The following is a 20000-nucleotide window of genomic DNA, read 5'->3' as shown; positions in this document are numbered from 1 at the left end:
TGTTTGAGACTCTTCAACATAAAGGCTTTTTTTCTGCGTTTCCAGTCAAATTATTGGTCATTTTGAAATAGATTTTACATATTGATAATATATCGTGCAGTGCAGTGTTGATTTAAAGAAAATAATCTTGAATTATACCAAGTGAACTAAAATTTTATGGGTGAAATGGCAGCATGGGGTGGCTTCTCTTCCACCCCAATGCCTTCTCTTCTCCCTTCTCCTCCACCCCCATTCTAATTCCCATCATCATCAACCAGGAGCCTTCTACATGCACACCTCAAAGTAAGTGTACTTTACTGCATTTATTTTTAGTTTGCATGTAATTTTCGGTGAGCTGGAACCAATTACACAAAAACCCATTGAAACAATGGTTTCAGATAATGAGCAACCTTCTGGAATTCATTGTGCTCGTTAACCGAGGGACCACTGTACAACATATACCTTTACCAAGAGGATATTACACCAGCTCTCGTTGGTCAAACCATAGACCCTAAAACGTGAGTGTGATTGTGAACTATTAAATCCTCTAAAAAACTCTAAATAACCTTAATAAGTATATTTACGTACTGTATTTTGATAATATAATACAAATTGTCTCCTGATGTATCAACAGTTGTAACATGTGTTATATTTAACAGGCTATGTACTGTACATTGATTGTATTATTCATACTGTGTGTCCTGAGATAACAGCATTTGTTATATGTGAATTGTTCTTTAACAGGTTTTGAACGAATTATATGGTACGTGTCATCGTTGAGGGTCTTATTCTCCAACCCAAATCAATAACGCTCCTATTGTACTGCGCACATCATTGTCATCCCTAAAAATCCCATCTAATTCATATTACGCTACATAACATTCAAATGCACAGCGCTTGTAGAACCCCAGAAAACGGGAAACATTGAGAAAGGACAACTCACCTACTCAAGGTTCCTAGACCATGTGTGGTATTGTACCCAGGTATAGTTATATCATATCAAGTGTATATATTCATAGCATTAAGGATTACTCAGGGTAGGCATAAGATGAATGTTAAAGTCCAGTTGAGCCGGACTAGGGTACTGTAAGACTAAGTGTGGAGCAGGGTTTGAAGGTCATACTATTTACGTCTGTGAGCGTGTAGCGAACCTAACTCCAACAGATATCATATGAAAATACATAAGAACAATGATCTGGAAAAAGGATAAATGTATCAGAACTATGTGAGGTGTTGACAGTGATCTAGAAACTATACTGAAAAGGAAATATCGTGTATGCGTCGGTATGAATTTAATACACCTCGTAGCCTCACGTGACATATACCCACGACAGGTACAGTGATCAGAGAATCTTATGTCTGTGTTCAAATAGTGCACTGTGTGAGAGGAGGATCCCTCATTACAGTTTTTAAGTGAAGTTGATACACCCCCGCCATGATCATTCGGCTTTTGTTTCAAGGCGCGTCATGTACCCGCCTCAGATGCCCCGTTGATATTAAAATCCCAGGCATTTAACCAAGCACTAGCAAACCAAGACCTGACCTTAGTGTGTAATTTAGGATTAATATATGTGTTTATAAGAAATGAGTGACAATATACCGTAAAGTGTTCAGGTGAGAACCATAAGAAACAAAAGTGTAAATTGAGGATTGGAAACTGTAGGCCTATGTGACGAGAAGCGGCGGGAAGCCGGCCTTAGTCTTTCCCGTTCTGCCGTCACCACAGGTCAGTGTCCTAGCGGGCTATATCCCGCCCTACAATTAAGGTTGATAAATAGCAGTTACTACAGTTTAAAGCTTTGCCGGATATATAAGTGTGATAGGGATGTGTTAAGGGATGGGATAACCGCCCGTCAGGCATTATTTCTTAGTCTTTCCCGTTCTGCCGTCACCACAGGTGCCACGTGGTCGGGGTATCTTGCCGCCCGGCCGCCATTGTCTCCTTGAGCGCCACACCAGGTGGGGAATTACTCCCCACTATACCAGTCCACTATGAACCGGTGGATTCCCAGCGCACCACTCCACATGAATAGTCACAACTAAGGAGACCGTGAGAAACTGCGGTCGTCACTTGGAGCGACCTACAATACCAGGCGTAGAAATAGTGCTGGTATGTCTCTAGGTGAAGCCCTCGTCTTTACCCACCGAGGGCGGTGTGCGAACGAGGTGCCCGTTGTGTATACCTAAAAGTCACAAGGAGTCACATACTTGCAGGTATGGAGTGTAACAGGTGTGTTGAGATGGTGCTACTATGTATGATAACCGACGGTGCTAAAATCCACACCAGTGGAGCAGTCTGATGTGTTAAGGGATATTGTAAGAAGGAACGACCGAGATACGGCGTTCACCGATTGTTATGCAATAAGTGGGTGGATGACCCGCCAGTAATGTAAGAGTCTGGGGCCCAGCTGGGTAACCAAAATTCCGTTGTTCTTCTGAGGAAGGCCAATTCATGTATGTTTTTTTACCAGTATGTTTTATAAGGAATAAATCAATTAAGACATGTTATGGTTTCCCCCTTCTTTACCCTCATCGATCTGGTCAATGGAAAACCTAACCCAATGCCTAGTCCACTCTGCCCGCTACCTAACGAGCTACATGCTGTCCAGAGGGGGTCTGGTGGCAGCGACCCTTAGACATTAAGATTAGAGTTAAATTATCCCCTTAGATTTAGTGACCCCAGATCTGGCAGTATAAATTGGTGGCTATAGCGGTGGGATGGTTTTTAATCATTGATCAAATCCGAGGGAATTGAAGTTGTGATTTAAAGTTGCAAGTATAGACAAGTATTTTAATGATGGATAATCTGATTTTTGAGTGATACTTGCAGGTGAATAACATTGATTTGAGTACAGAAATGTAAGAAGAATTTTTGAAAATTTATACAGTACTGAAGTCATGTGTGTCATTGTGTGTTTTGTGTTTGTGTTTTATCCAGTGTTAATATGTATTAATACTTGCAGAAGTTGTGGATTAACTTTGGTGACGTTGAGGTAAGGGAGTCCACACTGTGTCTGAGAAGTGTCTCAAGTGGTTCACCTATGGAATACCATAGGACTTTCGGTCTCCAGTTGATGTGAGTTATAATTTTTGGTGCCATGTTAAGAGGTTGCATAGTGTTGTATTATACCATTGATCAATTAAGGTTGTAGTAGTACAGGAGAGTAGTTGTGTTAAGCGGTTCGTATTTGTCTTGGGCCGAGAGGTAGCACTTTAGGTCAAAATGGCTGAGTCAGTAGAACAGGGAAGTACCATAGTTGGGGACACATTGGCAGAGAGATTGGAAGAGGCTTTGCTGATCAACGCGAGACAATACTCGGCGTTAGAAGAATCACAGACACAGGTTAAGGAACTAAAACAAGAACTCCAGCATGCAAAGAACCAAGACACTGATCTAGAGTATGGTGTAGGTAGGGACACAAACCCAACTGACCCACCGGCAGAAAGTGCCCACTCTGTACCACAATCAGGGAACGATACCACACACCCAGGTAGCCTTAGAGTTGATCCAGGGGTTCTTCCCAAACTAACGGACATGGCCAAGAGGGATGATAGGGAAACAGCCGTGTTCAACCTTAGTTATGTTAGAACGTTATCATTGGAAACACTAACAGGGCCGGATTCTGAGAGCCATATTAGAACTTTTTGTAGACAGGTAGAGTGGTTACTGAAGCAGGATGGCCATAGGGTAGAAGCGGCTCTAAGCAGAATGGAGTATTCCGTAGAACAGAGGGTTCTACAGGAATTGGATAGCAAGAAGATGTGGGATTGGAACACCCTTAAGCAAGCTTTGACAAAGTTCGACACAGGCCAGAATACTCTGAGTAAGGCATGGGAAGGTTTTATGAGAGAAGAATATCATGTAGAGGACGAGCCGGGAATATGTGTGGAACGAATGAAGTATAAGCTGGCAGCCATAGAGAGCAAGTTTGAAGTGATACAAGGGAAGGATCAGCTGATGAAAGATGTATTGTATACGGGATTGCCAGGGCAAATGCAGAGAGAGTTAAGAAGATACCACCAGTTAGGCATATCCTTAGAGCCTTTTTTGAACGAGTTGACAAAGTGTAGGGACTGGTATTTGAGATCACAGGGCAGGGGACAGCAACATGTTAGACAGACCCGCCAGGGACCAGTACCAGAGGCTTATAGAGTCCAGGGGGACTATCGTAGGAACGAGACGGACGGAAGACCGGATCGGAACACGAGGGGGAAGGAAAATAACACTCAAGGTTGGACAGGAAATGAATGGTGCGGATATTGTAGGAAGGATACCCATAGTCCGCATAATTGCCCCTCCAGACCCAGACCAGGTTCATGTTACGCGTGCCTGAGGATGAACTGTAAGAGTTATTTCGCCACTTGTCCAGGACGCCAAGCTAGGAATCCCCCTTCGGGCCAATGACCACGACATCCGTTCCCACGCAGTTCTCCATGTATTAAGTTACCTATATGTGGACATACTTGTATAGCATTGGTTGATACGGGTAGTGAAGCTACTATCATTAAAGATAGCTTGGTTAGTGCCTTGAAGGTGGGGCCCATTAGGCCTTGTACCCAAAGATATGTAGCTATTAACGGGGAAGAGTTTAAGACCCTAGGCACTGTTGTCATCAGTGTACAGTTGTCCCGTAGGAAAAGAATCCGTCACCAAGCCGTAATAGTGGAAGATAACATGTTGGATACTGATGTATTATTGGGAGCAGACATTTTAGGCAGATAAATTAATTAATGGTCAAAAACAATAATCATAAGTGTAATTTCCCTAGGTATAACTTGGTTAGTTTCCAGGACTTTCTGGTTATCCACTGCCGTGATATTTTCTAGGGTAATCCACTTATCTTATCTTTTGACCATTAATTAATTTATCTAGGTTTTCTTAATGGCCACCTCAGGATTTGTTAAACTTGGTAGTCCTGGAGGAGTGGAAGAGCAAGATACCATTTCACATCTTGAAGCATGTGGAGGATCGTGGAGAGGTTAATTTGGGACGTGCGGCTGAGCTGGCTCATGAGTACGCCTTGCTGGTGGAGTCACTGTGCCGTAGGGAACGTGGTACTTTCCGACATGTTAGGTCCTCCTCTGATGATAACCTTGGGGACGTGAGTGGTAGGTCGAAAGGTCCCACACCTACTCCCCCCGATGCAACCAAGCTTACTTGTTCTTACTGTAAAAACCCAGGCCATACAATCCAGAGTTGTAAACACCCAAAGTGTCGAATTGCTAAAAGTAGTTCCCTGGATCCCAAATTCAAACCAATAGCAACCACCAATGTGGAAAGGCCCCATCAGGATCTCTTCTCTTCATTCACCTATGAGGGAAAAATTTCAATCATAGAGGGGTCTCGTTCTTTCCCTATTCGTATACTACGTGATACGGGCGCAGCACAATCTATCCTCCTGTTTAACGTCATTCCTGATATATCTACCGCATTTACTAATGAGAGTGTTCAAATTTCAGATCTCTCGTCCCATTCTTCCTATCCTTTAGCTAAAGTGCACCTCCAATGTCCCTTGATTACTGGGGAAGTGCAAATAGCCATTAGGAAAGACCCAATGCCTGTGTGCGGCATTCATTTATTATTAGGTAATGACTTGGTAGGAGATCTAGTGGTTCCTAACATAAAGACAGTCGACTCTCCCTTACCTGTCAACTCCACCACTGACCTTAAAGAAACTATTCCTCATCTTTTCCCATCTTGTGCTGTCACCCGGTCACAGAGTGTGCGAAATGGGCCCTCTTCATCTAAAGCCACCTCCAATATCTTCCTACCCACAGAAGATCTGTACAATAAGACCATTAGTAAGGATGAGCTCATTACAGTTCAACAATCTGATCCATCTTTGTTCAAACAGGTGATGAAAGACCTTAGTGTGGACCATTGTACATCTTCGGCTTACCACCCACCGTCCCAAGGTTGCTTGGAACGGTTCCATCAAAACTTTCAAATCAATGCTAATAAACTATCTCCTCTCAACTATATAGTCCATACTCCTGATCGCCGAAAAGATTCACAACTTGTTCACATTAATCTCCTGAAACTTTACCATTCCAGGCAGTCAGAGGAAGACATCCCAGAGGCTATAAGTCAACCTGTATTGCATACGGTTTTGTCAGGGCCGGAGCCGGAGACAGATGACATGGACCTATTGGAGAATTTAGACTTCCCTCTACCTAAAGAGAACCCTGCTAACAGTCACATACTCAACAACTTGGATGAGTATTTTTCTGTTCTGAATCCATCTCAAGCAAAAGATCTCACTAAGTTATTATCAACATTTCCTAAAGTCACGTCAGACCTCCCAGGGTTTTGCAATATACTTAAACATGATATTAAGCTAATCTCAGATGATGTACAACCCATTAGGCAATCAGCCTATCGACTAAATCCACAAAAATAGAGATTATGAAAAAGGTAGATTTTTTGTTAAAACATAACTTAGCTGAGCCTAGTACCTCCCTGGGCTTCACCTTGCCTTCTCATTCCAAAACCCGATGGCACTTTTCGTTTCTGTACCGATTATCGTAAAGTGAACCAGGTCACTGTCTCAGACTCCTACCCTTTACCTTTGATTGAAGATATAATAGACAGCATAGGCTGTGCCAAATTTATCAGTACCGTGGACCTATTGAAAGGATATTATCAAGTGGGACTCACGGATAGGGCAAAAATAATCTCGGCATTTATAACTCCATTTGATCTTTTTCAATATTTGGTTATGGCGTTTGGCTTTTCTAATGCTCCGGCCACATTCCAGAGGGCCATCAACTACCTTATTCAGGACCTAGGTGGGACGTTCGCCTACCTGGATGACCTGGTGGTGGTGTCGGACAGCTGGGACGAACATCTGGTGCGTTTGGAGATACTGTTTGCACGACTGCAAGAGACTGGATTCACCATAAACCTGGCTAAATCTGCTTTTGGCCGGGCCTCAGTGACTTACCTGGGACATATCGTTGGGCATGGTATGGTGAGACCCAAGGACGCAAACGTTAGAGCCATCTTGTCCTTCCCCACTCCAAGGACGAGGAAGGAACTCATGCGCTTCCTGGGGATGTGCGGCTACTACCGTCGGTTCTGCAGTAACTTCTCCAGCGTGGCCGGACCCCTCACAGACCTTACCAGTTCTGCGGTCCCTTACATCTGGAACCAGAGGTGCGACCAGTCTTTATGTTAGGGAACCACTAGATCTCCTACCAAGTCATTACCCAATAATAAATGAATGCCGCACACAGGCATTGGGTCTTTCCTAATGGCTATTTGCACTTCCCCAGTAATCAAGGGACATTGGAGGTGCACTTTAGCTAAAGGATAGGAAGAATGGGACGAGAGATCTGAAATTAGAACACTCTCATTAGTAAATGCGGTAGATATATCAGGAATGACGTTAAACAGGAGGATAGATTGTGCTGCGCCCGTATCACGTAGTATACGAATAGGGAAAGAACGAGACCCCTCTATGATTGAAATTTTTCCCTCATAGGTGAATGAAGAGAAGAGATCCTGATGGGGCCTTTCCACATTGGTGGTTGCTATTGGTTTGGATTTGGGATCCAGGGAACTACTTTTAGCAGTTCGACACTTTGGGTGTTTACAAGACTGGATCGTATGGCCTGGGTTTTTACAGTAAGAACAATAAAACTTGGTTGCATCAGGGGGGGTAGGTGTGGAACCTTTCGACCTACCACTCACGTCCCCAAGGTTATCATCAGAGGAGGACCTAACATGTCGGAAAGTACCACGTTCCCTACGGCACAGTGACTCCACCAGCAAGGCGTACTCATCAGCCAGCTCAGCCGCACGTCCCAAATTAACCTCTCCACGATCCTCCACATGCTTCAAGATGTGAAATGGTATCTTGCTCTTCCACTCCTCCAGGACTACCAAGTTTAACAAATCCTGAGGTGGCCATTAAGAAAACCTAGATAAATTAATTAATGGTCAAAAGATAAGATAAGTGGATTACCCTAGAAAATATCACGGCAGTGGATAACCAGAAAGTCCCGGAAACTAACCAAGTTATACCTAGGGAAATTACACTTATGATTATTGTTCTTCTGAGAAGATCCTTAGATAAGGATAAGAGACTTGAAAGAGGAAGGGCGTATTACGGCATTAATATAAAGATCCGGATTAACAACCCTGAGATACTTTAAAGAGGAAGGGCGTATTACGGCGTTAATATAAAGATCCGGATAAACAACCCTGATAAATGGTATGATTGACCCTGAATGAGATAATGAGAAGAACAATAATGGAGGCTTTATAATTATGGGGTCCTGGTAGAGCGGGGCGTCCCAAGATATCACTTCACCGTAAACTAGTGACTATGGAACAGCCTACTCTGGAGTGAGGGTACGGCATTAAACAGATCCGGATTCTTCCCTACACTCGATAAGACTTACTACACGACTGCCACGTGTAATAACAGGTAAGCCTTATGACACTTGGAACCTAATATCCTACGGCTGTCACTCTTACTGTACGGTAATACCAATATATGCACACACATATGAAGGAAACTTTAAACCACCGTAAAGCAATTATGAACAGAAGTGACTGGGAGGAATAATTAACACTGAGTAACAAGGGAGGAAGGAATATGGTACTTAAGGTCGGGTCCTGTCACGGTCGCCATTTGTTACGAGTTGGGGATTTAGAATATAGTTATACGTCTACCCAGATCCCAACAGGTAACAACAATAAAAAAAACAAAGACAATCGGACTATAAAAGGGTAGACAAAGGATGCGAGTTTTCGTTGTATATAATAGAGTACCATAAATCCCTTAACAAAATATTCAGCTTATAAATTACCCTTAACCAAACTTAACCTAAACATTAACAGTATATACATATTAATAAAACATAAAACAATCTTGAAGCAAGTGGACGTGGGGGAGGCAATACAAGATACAAATACTTAAGTGAGGAGCTGAGATGGCTGACGAGTAAGGCTGAGTATTGTAGAAGACGGTAGGTAGTCACTGCACCGTAGGTTTAGAGGATAGATGATCCTGTGGTCACTTCCCAGAGCCAAGTGCTCTCTCCTCGAATTGGAGCTCACAAAGAAGACTTGGAGGAAGTGACGCAACAACCAGGATATGGAGAAGGGAAACCCCGGAGTGTTAACTAAGACGAGTCATACTCGTGTCTCGTCCCTAGATGGCGTTGCTCGTGGTGCTGGGTAGGTAGATCAAGACAATAGATGGCGTGGTTCGTAGTGCTGGGTGGAGGGTTCGTAACAGGTGGCATCACGAAAAAAATCAGTTCAGTTGGGGGGGTCATAAACAAGTTTATTGGACACCAAGTCATGGAGGAAAGTTGCGAACGGTTGTCAAAGTCAAACAGTTCACGAAGGCTTCGATCTTATCTTCCCCCAAGGAGCTAACTAGCTTACACATTGATAGGAAGACTACCATAAGTGGGCACAGTTCTCAGATTAGGCCAGTTAAAGTGAAGGTAGGGGTAGGTCAGACCATAAGTATTAGATTTACGCATAAGGGGCTGAAACAACAACCGGATATGTGTGTGATAGTCCAAGATGATTCCTGTGTTTATGTTCCTATGAGTAATGTTTCAGAGCAGCCAGTTTGTTTGAGTCCGGGTGCGGTTTTAGGTGAATATGAAGTAGTTAATGATGAGGAATTCTGTTACTTTGATGATGAAGGGAATAATCTCGGAACTAGCTCACACATTTATGAAGAGTTAGGTGAGGTAGGCCGGTCTGTAGACATACCCCTGTGCTCACCACATCACCTGGCCATACAGAGAGAAGATGATAAGAGGTCTAACAAAATCCCCTTAAGACTGACTCATGATGTGAAATTCCCAACTCAATGCTTACTTTGTAGGGGTATGGAAAATTCCCCAGTCCACAAAATTAGACGAGCTCAGGAAGTACTAAATTCTATGGTACCAGACTGTGATGAAGTGACACGTGGGGAAACTAGACAGGACAAATTGAAAGAGTTAATTAGGACCCAGCAATGGCCACACTTAGATAGGGACATGCGGACACACTTGCAACAGGTGGTAATGAACCATGATGCGTTGTTTGTATTAGGTCCAAATGAAATAGGCACCATTAAGGGTTTGCCAGCTAACATCCCATTGGTTAATGAACAACCTGTAAGAGGACCTCAGTATAGGTACCCCGAGAAAGCCAAGGGTACTATTAAAGAAATGATGAGAGACATGAGAGATAGGGACATCATTGAACCATCAACCGCTGTCTGGCTATCACCTATCGTGTTAGTAACTAAACCTAATGGGTCGAAAGGGTTAGAACAGCAATGGCAGGGGATGTCAGAAGTAACTAAACCTTTGGAGAGAGTATCTGTGGACTTGACAGACTTACATAATAGTGCGAAGGGGTATCGCTATGTGTTGACCGTCATAGATCACTATTCTAGGTTTGTCAATTTCTACCCGTTGAGAACCAAATCCACTCAGGAAGTGACCAGGGAATTTAGTAAATTCATTCATGTCTTTGGTAGCCCTGGAGTAGTCATTGCAGATAATGGAGGGGAATTTACAGCAACACAATTTAGAGAACTATGTAACGTAACTGGCATTAAGAACTATTTTACATTGCCTTACCACCCTAGAGGTAATAGTGTCACAGAGAGAATGCACAGGACCTTTAAAACAACACTTGCAATCATGTGTGAAGATAATCCACTTCAGTGGCCAAAATTTCTCAGTCCCGTGCAGTCGGCTCTGAACACGTCTGTCCATGCCACCACTGGAGTACAGCCTCATTTTGCTTTCTTTTCAAGGCATGTACAAAGACAAGTAGGAATTGACTTACCTATAATAGAGAGTGAGAGCAGTCAAGAGTTGAAAGAAGCCCATAGGTTGATAAAAGAGGTGTCTGCCAGGATGTCACGAGAGACCAGAGAGAGAGCAAATAGATCAAGAACGAACCAAACTATGCAGTTAGGAGAAACAGTATGGGTGAGGAATGAATGGCCCAACCCTGGGACCAGCAGGAAGTTGAATACCAAGTGGAAGGGTCCGTACACGATAACAGAAATTATACGAGATGGTGCCGCATATGAGTTGACTAACCCCTTGGATGAAAGTGAGGTGATAAAGAGAGCGGCTGAGAAAGTAAAGAGGTATGTAAGTAGAGACATGTTTGTTCAGCTGAATGAACCCTTACTTCCACCCTGTGGTTCTTCCTCGGACTCGGGGTCAGACGAAACAGATGAGGAAAGTGATGACGGAAATGTGGAAGGTCAACCTGCAAGTAGATTCCCTGTGAGGCAGAGGAGACCAGTAGTTAGAATGGATTTGTAGGAAATCTAGTTCCAGAATGTTGCTTCAATTGAATATTATTGGCTTTCCAGTTGTTAGGTTGATTTGTTGAATTATAAAGTTTTGGGCGGGGGAGACAGTTGCTCAGATGGTTTGTCGGGATGCTTTTTGAAGATCAACTATTAGTAGTGGTCTCTATATTGTCAGAATGTTTTTTTTGGGTTGTTGACTTCGTCAGTCGTACTGAAGTCACCCCAACATTATAAATCCCAGTTCTTATGAACTGAAGTCCGGAAATCCAGTTGCTGCCTATGTTGTTGAAAGAAAAAATCTCAGTTTATGTGTGTCAAAAGTTTGTGGGTTGTTGACTTCGTCAGTCGTACTGAAGTCACCCCAACATTATAAATCCCAGTTCTTAGGAACTGAAGTCCGGAGGTCCAGTTGCTGCCTATGTTGTCGAAAAGAAAAAATCTCAGTTTATGTGTGTCGGAAGTTTTGTTTGGGTTGTTGACTCGCTCCGGGTGAGGGAGTCACCCCGACTTTCAAATGCCAGTTCTTTTGAACTGTGAGATAGAAAATACGGGTTTTGTGTTATGAGCCCCAAAGTGTATGTCTAGAACCATGGTTTTGTGTTGAAAAGGTGAATTATTATTGAAAGGAAGTAGTAATCTGAGGAAGTGTCTGATGTAACTAATTCCCCATTCATAGACAAGAATTTAAATTCCTTAGGATATGTAATTTCATGCAGAGAACTTTTGTTGTAGATGTAATGTCAAAGAGTCACTGTTTATGTGCTGGTGCCAAAAGTAGGTTGAGGTATTACGCTGATGAACTGTTAAGGGAATGTTCCCTATACTATATTGTACTGAAATAAGAATTGATAAGTTGTGGTATGTATAGGTAACGGAGACTCGAGTATGAAAAGTTTGTCTCCTTATAATTTTCTTTTTACTGATATATTGTATACCGAACTAGCAGGATTGTAAACGGTTGTCTGATGTATATGGTAGCGGAGACGCTCGTAGGAAACGTTTAAGTCTCCTTATGTTTTGTGTGTTGGATTAAGGTACTCTAATCATGAACTGTTAGGATGTTGTAAAATGTATGTACACTACAGCGTTAGTGCTTTGCATATTATTTCGCATAATATGAATCTTTGGGAGGGGAAGGCTATGTACTGCGCACATCATTGTCATCCCTAAAAATCCCATCTAATTCATATTACGCTACATAACATTCAAATGCACAGCGCTTGTAGAACCCCAGAAAACGGGAAACATTGAGAAAGGACAACTCACCTACTCAAGGTTCCTAGACCATGTGTGGTATTGTACCCAGGTATAGTTATATCATATCAAGTGTATATATTCATAGCATTAAGGATTACTCAGGGTAGGCATAAGATGAATGTTAAAGTCCAGTTGAGCCGGACTAGGGTACTGTAAGACTAAGTGTGGAGCAGGGTTTGAAGGTCATACTATTTACGTCTGTGAGCGTGTAGCGAACCTAACTCCAACAGATATCATATGAAAATACATAAGAACAATGATCTGGAAAAAGGATAAATGTATCAGAACTATGTGAGGTGTTGACAGTGATCTAGAAACTATACTGAAAAGGAAATATCGTGTATGCGTCGGTATGAATTTAATACACCTCGTAGCCTCACGTGACATATACCCACGACAGGTACAGTGATCAGAGAATCTTATGTCTGTGTTCAAATAGTGCACTGTGTGAGAGGAGGATCCCTCATTACAGTTTTAAGTGAAGTTGATACACCCCCGCCATGATCATTCGGCTTTTGTTTCAAGGCGCGTCATGTACCCGCCTCAGATGCCCGTTGATATTAAAATCCCAGGCATTTAACCAAGCACTAGCAAACCAAGACCTGACCTTAGTGTGTAATTTAGGATTAATATATGTGTTTATAAGAAATGAGTGACAATATACCGTAAAGTGTTCAGGTGAGAACCATAAGAAACAAAAGTGTAAATTGAGGATTGGAAACTGTAGGCCTATGTGACGAGAAGCGGCGGGAAGCAGGCCTTAGTCTTTCCCGTTCTGCCGTCACCACAGGTCAGTGTCCTAGCGGGCTATATCCCGCCCTACAATTAAGGTTGATAAATAGCAGTTACTACAGTTTAAAGCTTTGCCGGATATATAAGTGTGATAGGGATGTGTTAAGGGATGGGATAACCGCCCGTCAGGCATTATTTCTTAGTCTTTCCCGTTCTGCCGTCACCACAGGTGCCACGTGGTCGGGGTATCTTGCCGCCCGGCCGCCATTGTCTCCTTGAGCGCCACACCAGGTGGGGAATTACTCCCCACTATACCAGTCCACTATGAACCGGTGGATTCCCAGCGCACCACTCCACATGAATAGTCACAACTAAGGAGACCGTGAGAAACTGCGGTCGTCACTTGGAGCGACCTATAATACCAGGCGTAGAAATAGTGCTGGTATGTCTCTAGGTGAAGCCCTCGTCTTTACCCACCGAGGGCGGTGTGCGAACGAGGTGCCCGTTGTGTATACCTAAAAGTCACAAGGAGTCACATACTTGCAGGTATGGAGTGTAACAGGTGTGTTGAGATGGTGCTACTATGTATGATAACCGACGGTGCTAAAATCCACACCAGTGGAGCAGTCTGATGTGTTAAGGGATATTGTAAGAAGGAACGACCGAGATACGGCGTTCACCGATTGTTATGCAATAAGTAGGTGGATGACCCACCAGTAATGTAAGAGTCTGGGGCCCAGCTGGGTAACCAAAATTCCGTTGTTCTTCTGAGGAAGGCCAATTCATGTATATGTTTTTTTACCAGTATGTTTTATAAGGAATAAATCAATTAAGACATGTTATGGTTTCCCCCTTCTTTACCCTCATCGATCTGGTCAATGGAAAACCTAACCCAATGCCTACTCCACTCTGCCCGCTACCTAACGAGCTACATGCTGTCCAGAGGGGGTCTGGTGGCAGCGACCCTTAGACATTAAGATTAGAGTTAAATTATCCCCTTAGATTTAGTGACCCCAGATCTGGCAGTATACTATGAGCGTTAACACAAGGTATCTGTATTTACTTACATCAGAAGGTTGGTTATTGCCACTTCCAAAGTAAAGAGTTGGATTGTACAACTAAGCAGAGTTACATGCCTGAAAGCAGGGGGTCATCAAGACTGTCTTGTGTTTCATCTAAAAAGTGTTGACTCCTGTCTTACAGATTTCTCTGCTATTTTTCTGAACATATCCTGCAAGCTAACCTGTTTCATGTATTTTGGTCTTTCTTTGATTAGTTTTTCTTGTAACATGTAAACATTCATTATTTCCTGTTCAGTAACAAAGGTGCGTTGTTCGAGACCTTTTATCAATTCACCTGTCAGCTCAACTAACTTATCAATGGACATTCTTTCAGCTACCTCTTCCTAGTTTTCATCATTACTTTCTCCCCCACTGCTGTTTGTCTTTGGATTTACAACCATCTGAACAATTTCAACGTCAGTATAATGATGAACAGTTGATTCATCATCATCAACACCCATCCACTCGTTAATGTTATCTGCATCCAGCCTCGATGCAGCTTCCTTCGCAGTAGGATTACCGAGATCTTGAGCATAAGAAAGCAGTTCACGTACAATCTGATTTTGACTTGAAACCCTAAATCCCGTAAATTCATTTCCAATTTCCTCACCAGGTGCAGAACTGAACAATAAAGCTGGCCACAAATGCCATCCGTTTTTCAATGTTGATGATTCTACTGACTGCCAAGCATTTGCAACTCCATAAATCACATCTCTCATATAACATTCTTTCATAAATTCATTTACTGGTTTGCCAGAGTTACATGCACTCAGTAGCCGTAATATGCCATTGTCCAGGGGTTGAATTAATGATGTACAGTTAGGTGGCAGGTAGATACAATAAATATTATTCTTCGCCAAGAGTTCTGCTTTTGGATGTGCAGAGCAGTTTTCTAAAATCAGCATTATCTTAGTTTTTTTTCAAACCAACAGTCACAATGAGCGCTCTTGCTGCTGGAACAAAGTAATGTTCGAACCAATTCAATGTAATGTCAGTTGTTATCCATCCCTTTTTGTTAGCACAGTAAATAACTGGAAACTGTTTCATACCTTTGAAGGCTCTGGGGCGTAAACTTTTGCTAATGACTAACAACTTACACCTGTGGGTTCCTGCAGTGTTAGAGCAGCCCAACACAGTGACACGATCTTTTGATGCTTTATAACCTCTTGGTAATTATGTATCGTCAGTGTTCGCCTGGGAGCACAACACCAATATATGGCGGTTTCGTCTGCATTGTAGACCTGTTCGGGACTTAAATTTTCATCCGAAACTAACTAAGCGAACTCGTCTACAAACGCAACAACTGCTTCCTTGTCCGCCGACCTTTTTTCACCACACACTGCACGAAACTTTATCCCATGTCGCTGCTTGAACCGCTGAAGCCACCGTTCAGTATAATCACACGCATAATCTATTCCTAATTCTGCATGAAATAATTTTGCTTGCTCCCTCACCATCTCCAAGGACAGTTCCACACCTTCACTAACGTGGTGTTTAAACAACTTTATCAGAACTTTATCTAGCTGTGAACATCTTCCATCTTTCAATGTTTTCCTTATGGACATCTGTTTCTTTGATTCACTATCAGCAAAGAACTAGAGCAGCTTTCCTTTCTGTTTTTTTATGTCATACACTGTGGAAGGCCAATGGTATACAAGTCGCATATGCTGCAACGGACACACCACTGTCGAGTTTTTTGAGAAGTTCAACCTTATCTTGTATAGACAACGTATGGTGTTTGCACTTTACACCACGAGAAGCATTTCCTTTATTCAATGAAGACATGACTGGGGCTAAATAAGAGCAGTTTATAATAATAAATGAAGAATAACACAGAGGAATAACTTGCCGCTCCTCAAACACCGTGCCAACAGCCGAGTCAGCTAGTGGCGCCACCAAACAGTAGCGGCGGGTTGGCGAGGAGACCGGCGCGAAATTTGAAAATACGGTGGCCAAATTATGTCCGAACCGGCGGTGGAACCGGATTACTGATTGCCGGATATGAGGTGGTCTACCTCTACTTTGGTCACATAATTAGGGATAATCACATCAATATTAATGGGCAAAGTTCAGGATAGGATAGGCAGGGAAAGGCAGAGAGATCGAAACCTTTAGGTGATTGGTAAAAACAGCCTGAGAACATTTAGAATGGAGGTAAATTAGCTTCTATGACTGCATCCATGGATTTTTTTTGTAATACAGTTCTGGTAGCAACTATAAATGGCAAAGAAGGGGGAGCCATGGCAGTATGGTCAGACAGTTATTTAAATTTTAAATGTGATATTCAGTTCAATTAATGTGATTTATAAGAAGCCTAATAAAATATTACAAGAGTGTACAGTATAGTGTTCTTTCACTTAGCCCACCAATGGAATTTACCACAGGATGTTAACGAGCAGGGAAGGGGGCCAGTGGTCAATGGAGCCCCAAATCTGTCTTAGTCTAGCCCTGCATCTCAAGCTACCACCACCACTTAACTCTTTACACCATCTCAAACGTGTTTCTGTCATGCATACTAGTCCTCTAATCACTACCCAGACATTTCACAATTTATGAGTATAAAACAATTTGTGTTAGCCACAAGCCTGCTAGCTACTGCCTGGGAGGGATGTTTAGCTTTTTTTTTTTTAATTGTTCCAGGTCTTGTGTCATAACCCTTTTAGCTAATATCATAGGTTAAATTTTTTTACTTTTAAATAAGAAAAGTACCAGGTATGATTTTCTCTAGTATCGGGTAACAGCACTTTAAATACATGTACCGCTGTAATGTTTCCAAATACCATTAGCGATTGTACCTTTCCAGCACCCCCAATTTCTGAACATTTATATTTCCAGATAATTGGTTTTCTTTAAGTCTGTCCAAATTTATGCTCACATACAGTAGTAACTTTTCTTGTTAAAAGAATTATCACAATATATTGCCCTTGAAGGAACTTCAGATTAGCGTCTAAATTATCTTGTCTCAAGATTAGATACTAGAGTACAATCTAAACTTAGACTACAGGTACCAGTACTTGAATAAATATTTAAAAAAAATTGGTTTATGCTGTCAATCTTATAATGACATGAAAAAAATCTTAAGCTCAGCCAAACTTCTCTTTCCTTATTTTACCATAAATTCAATAGGAAATGTTCTCAATAATGTATAGGGTTGAAGAGCTGCTGTGATCGCGACATGAAGTTTGGAAGTGCTCAGTGGGCGGAGCAGAAATAACTGGAACCACACAAGAGGCCTTAATCCATCAGTATAATGGTACAGGCTGATGATCCAGATGAATAAAGTGTTAGGCAAACTAGATTTCAAGAACACTTTTAACCTAATAAAAATACAGTGATCCCTCGGTTAACGAGATTTCGGTTAACGAGTTACCTCCCATAAGATTCTTAACTTCGGTTAACGAGCAATCCCTCGGTTAACGAGTTTCTTACGAGCCGACCACAACAAGTTTTTTCTCTTGCACTTGGCGGTCAACCAGCTGTAGTATTAGTCCGCAAATACAGTAATCGGTTCTAGGGCTTAAATTCCTTACTATTTTAGTAAATATCAAGAAGTTTATACAATTCAATAATTTTAAAAGTTTAATATTAAATTTTTTAGTCATTTTAACAATTATTGAACACAATTGAAGGTAAAGTGACTAGTTTTATGCGCGCCATCCAGCCTCTCAACACACCATACAGGCGTCAGTCTTTGTGTCTTTTCAGTGGAGGTAACATCTTGCTTGAGACTCTTCAACTAAATATTTTTTTCTGTGTTTGCAAGCAAATTATTGGTCATTTTGAAATTTATTTTACATATTCACAATATATAATGCAGTGCAGTGTTGATTTAAAGAAAATAATCTTGAATTACACCAAAATTTTATGGGTGAAATGGCAACATGGGGTGACTTCTCTTCCACCCCAATGCCTTCTCTTCTCCCTTCTCCTCCACCCCCATTCTAATTCCCATCATCATCATCATCATCATCCAGGAGCCTTCTACATACACACCTCAAAGTAAGTGTACTTTTCTACATTTTTTGTTGAATTTAGGCAATTTTCGGTGACCTGGAACCAATTACCCAAAAACCCTTTGAAACAATGGTTTCGGTTAACGAGCAACCTTCTAGAACGGATTGTGCTCGTTAACCAAGGGACAACTGTATATACATTTTCAATGATGAAGAGTGCCCTCCCATTCACTTTTTGCTCAGAACAAGAAATTTAATGGCTGTAAATGTTTTGATAAATTGTGCATCAACTCATTTAGCAAACAGGAGCATATGTGCATCTCTCTAAATTCTGTGCCTTTCCTTACAGGGTAATATAGGCAGAAAGAGGAAGAAGACAAAGAAATTCAAGCTGAGTTATGGGCCTCTGCCTCTGAAAGCAAGGAAGACCTAATTACAATATTATGCTTTAAGTTTGATGTTTTTTGCACATTTATAAATGTTAATTTATAAGTGATGTACTGTAAATATATGCACTCCTGAGTTATGAAAGGATTCTATTCTTGATTTTTTTTTTTGGTACAGTATATCAGATCACATTTTCACAAAGATTCCCATTGTAAAAGCTATACAGTACTGTACTGTATTCCTATAAAAAAAATCCTCCAAAATGTCCAGTTAAAAAGAAAATAAGGTATTATTGTTTTGGTCATCCAGCAGGTTAGGTTTAGATTAGGTTGGGTGTGGTTGAAATTACGTTTTTCTGATGGTTTTTGATGTGTTTTGAAAGATTAATTTCAACTTCCAATTAGGTGGAAAACCGAAACGATAATTTTACCAAATATAAAAATATGTTTTGAAGTATCGCATACATTCACTTTAGTTTAAAGTACACTACAGCAATAATGTGCATATCTCTCACCAATATGTCAAGGGTTCGGGCCCAGACACATGTGAGAAGGGTGTAATCCAGTGTGACCCTATCAAATATCACAGGTTTCCCGACCTCCGGTTTTCTCCTGTACTTTTGCCTCACATTTTCCCTCTCCTTCACAGCCCTGCCAACTTTGAATAACCAATATTTTTGGTAATTTGTTTATTTATTTATTTTTTATTTTTTTGGGTTGGGGGGGGGGTCATATTAGCCAAAATACTAAAAAATCTAGTATTACAAGGGAAATGTAATAGAATAAAGTTTTCTATTTCTTTTCCCTCCTTCTCCCTATAAATTACAGTATACTGTACTGTAAACAGAAACATGAAGTTCCATGTTCGGCCTAAAACGAATCTTGACTGAAGTCTCACTTACCCTAAGTGCTTGGTAAGATAATTATTTATCAGAGAGTTTCCCAAGCCTCAGTGCCTGCATCACTTCCTGTTTAATGCTGCCAATTTGTACCGTCATCCTAACGCACCTGCATAAGGTAAGCCATAAGATACATTCACCAGGGTCCGGCTCGGAAACATGGCACTAGGCCTAAGATAGGATAGGTTAAGTTAGTCTATTACGTGTTGACTAATAATTACTGAAGGTTTCCACTCCCCCTAAAAAAAAAATGTTGGATATTGGTGTGTTTCTTCAATTGTCACCTCCATTTTCTTGGAATAATTAAATTGTCATTTTTTAATTTCCTCAAACATGATGTTTTTCCCCAAGAAAATGAATGTCAAGCTTCGAAGAAAACACACCAATATATACACCAGAAAAATATTAGTGTGTTGAAATCGAGGTATTTTTATATTAG

The 20000-nt window shown here is 41.5% G+C and overlaps 2 protein-coding genes across 3 annotated transcripts in view; both read right to left on the bottom strand.

Moving 5' to 3' along the window:
* LOC121865621 (solute carrier family 35 member F5-like) overlaps nt 1-17381 on the bottom strand; it is a 27330-nt gene extending 9949 nt beyond the window's left edge. The window contains exon 1 of one of the 2 annotated variants that reach the window (XM_042365142.1): nt 17119-17381. The gene's annotated coding sequence lies outside the window, so the exon portion shown is untranslated. The remainder of the gene's footprint in view (nt 1-17118) is intronic. The other variant, XM_042365144.1, reaches the window with a different exon arrangement.
* On the bottom strand, nt 14597-15102 carry LOC121865620 (the record flags this gene model as incomplete). Its single annotated transcript, XM_042365141.1, is given in 1 exon segment — nt 14597-15102. A coding segment is annotated over 1 exon segment (435 nt), but the record flags the coding sequence as incomplete, so codon positions are not given.
* Nucleotides 17382-20000: the final 2619 nt, after the last annotated feature.

The sequence above is a fragment of the Homarus americanus genome, unplaced genomic scaffold (assembly GCF_018991925.1).
Source record: "Homarus americanus isolate GMGI-L3 unplaced genomic scaffold, GMGI_Hamer_2.0 scaffold21036, whole genome shotgun sequence".
NCBI lineage: Eukaryota > Metazoa > Arthropoda > Malacostraca > Decapoda > Nephropidae > Homarus > Homarus americanus.
This window is presented reverse-complemented; position numbering and strand designations above follow the sequence as displayed.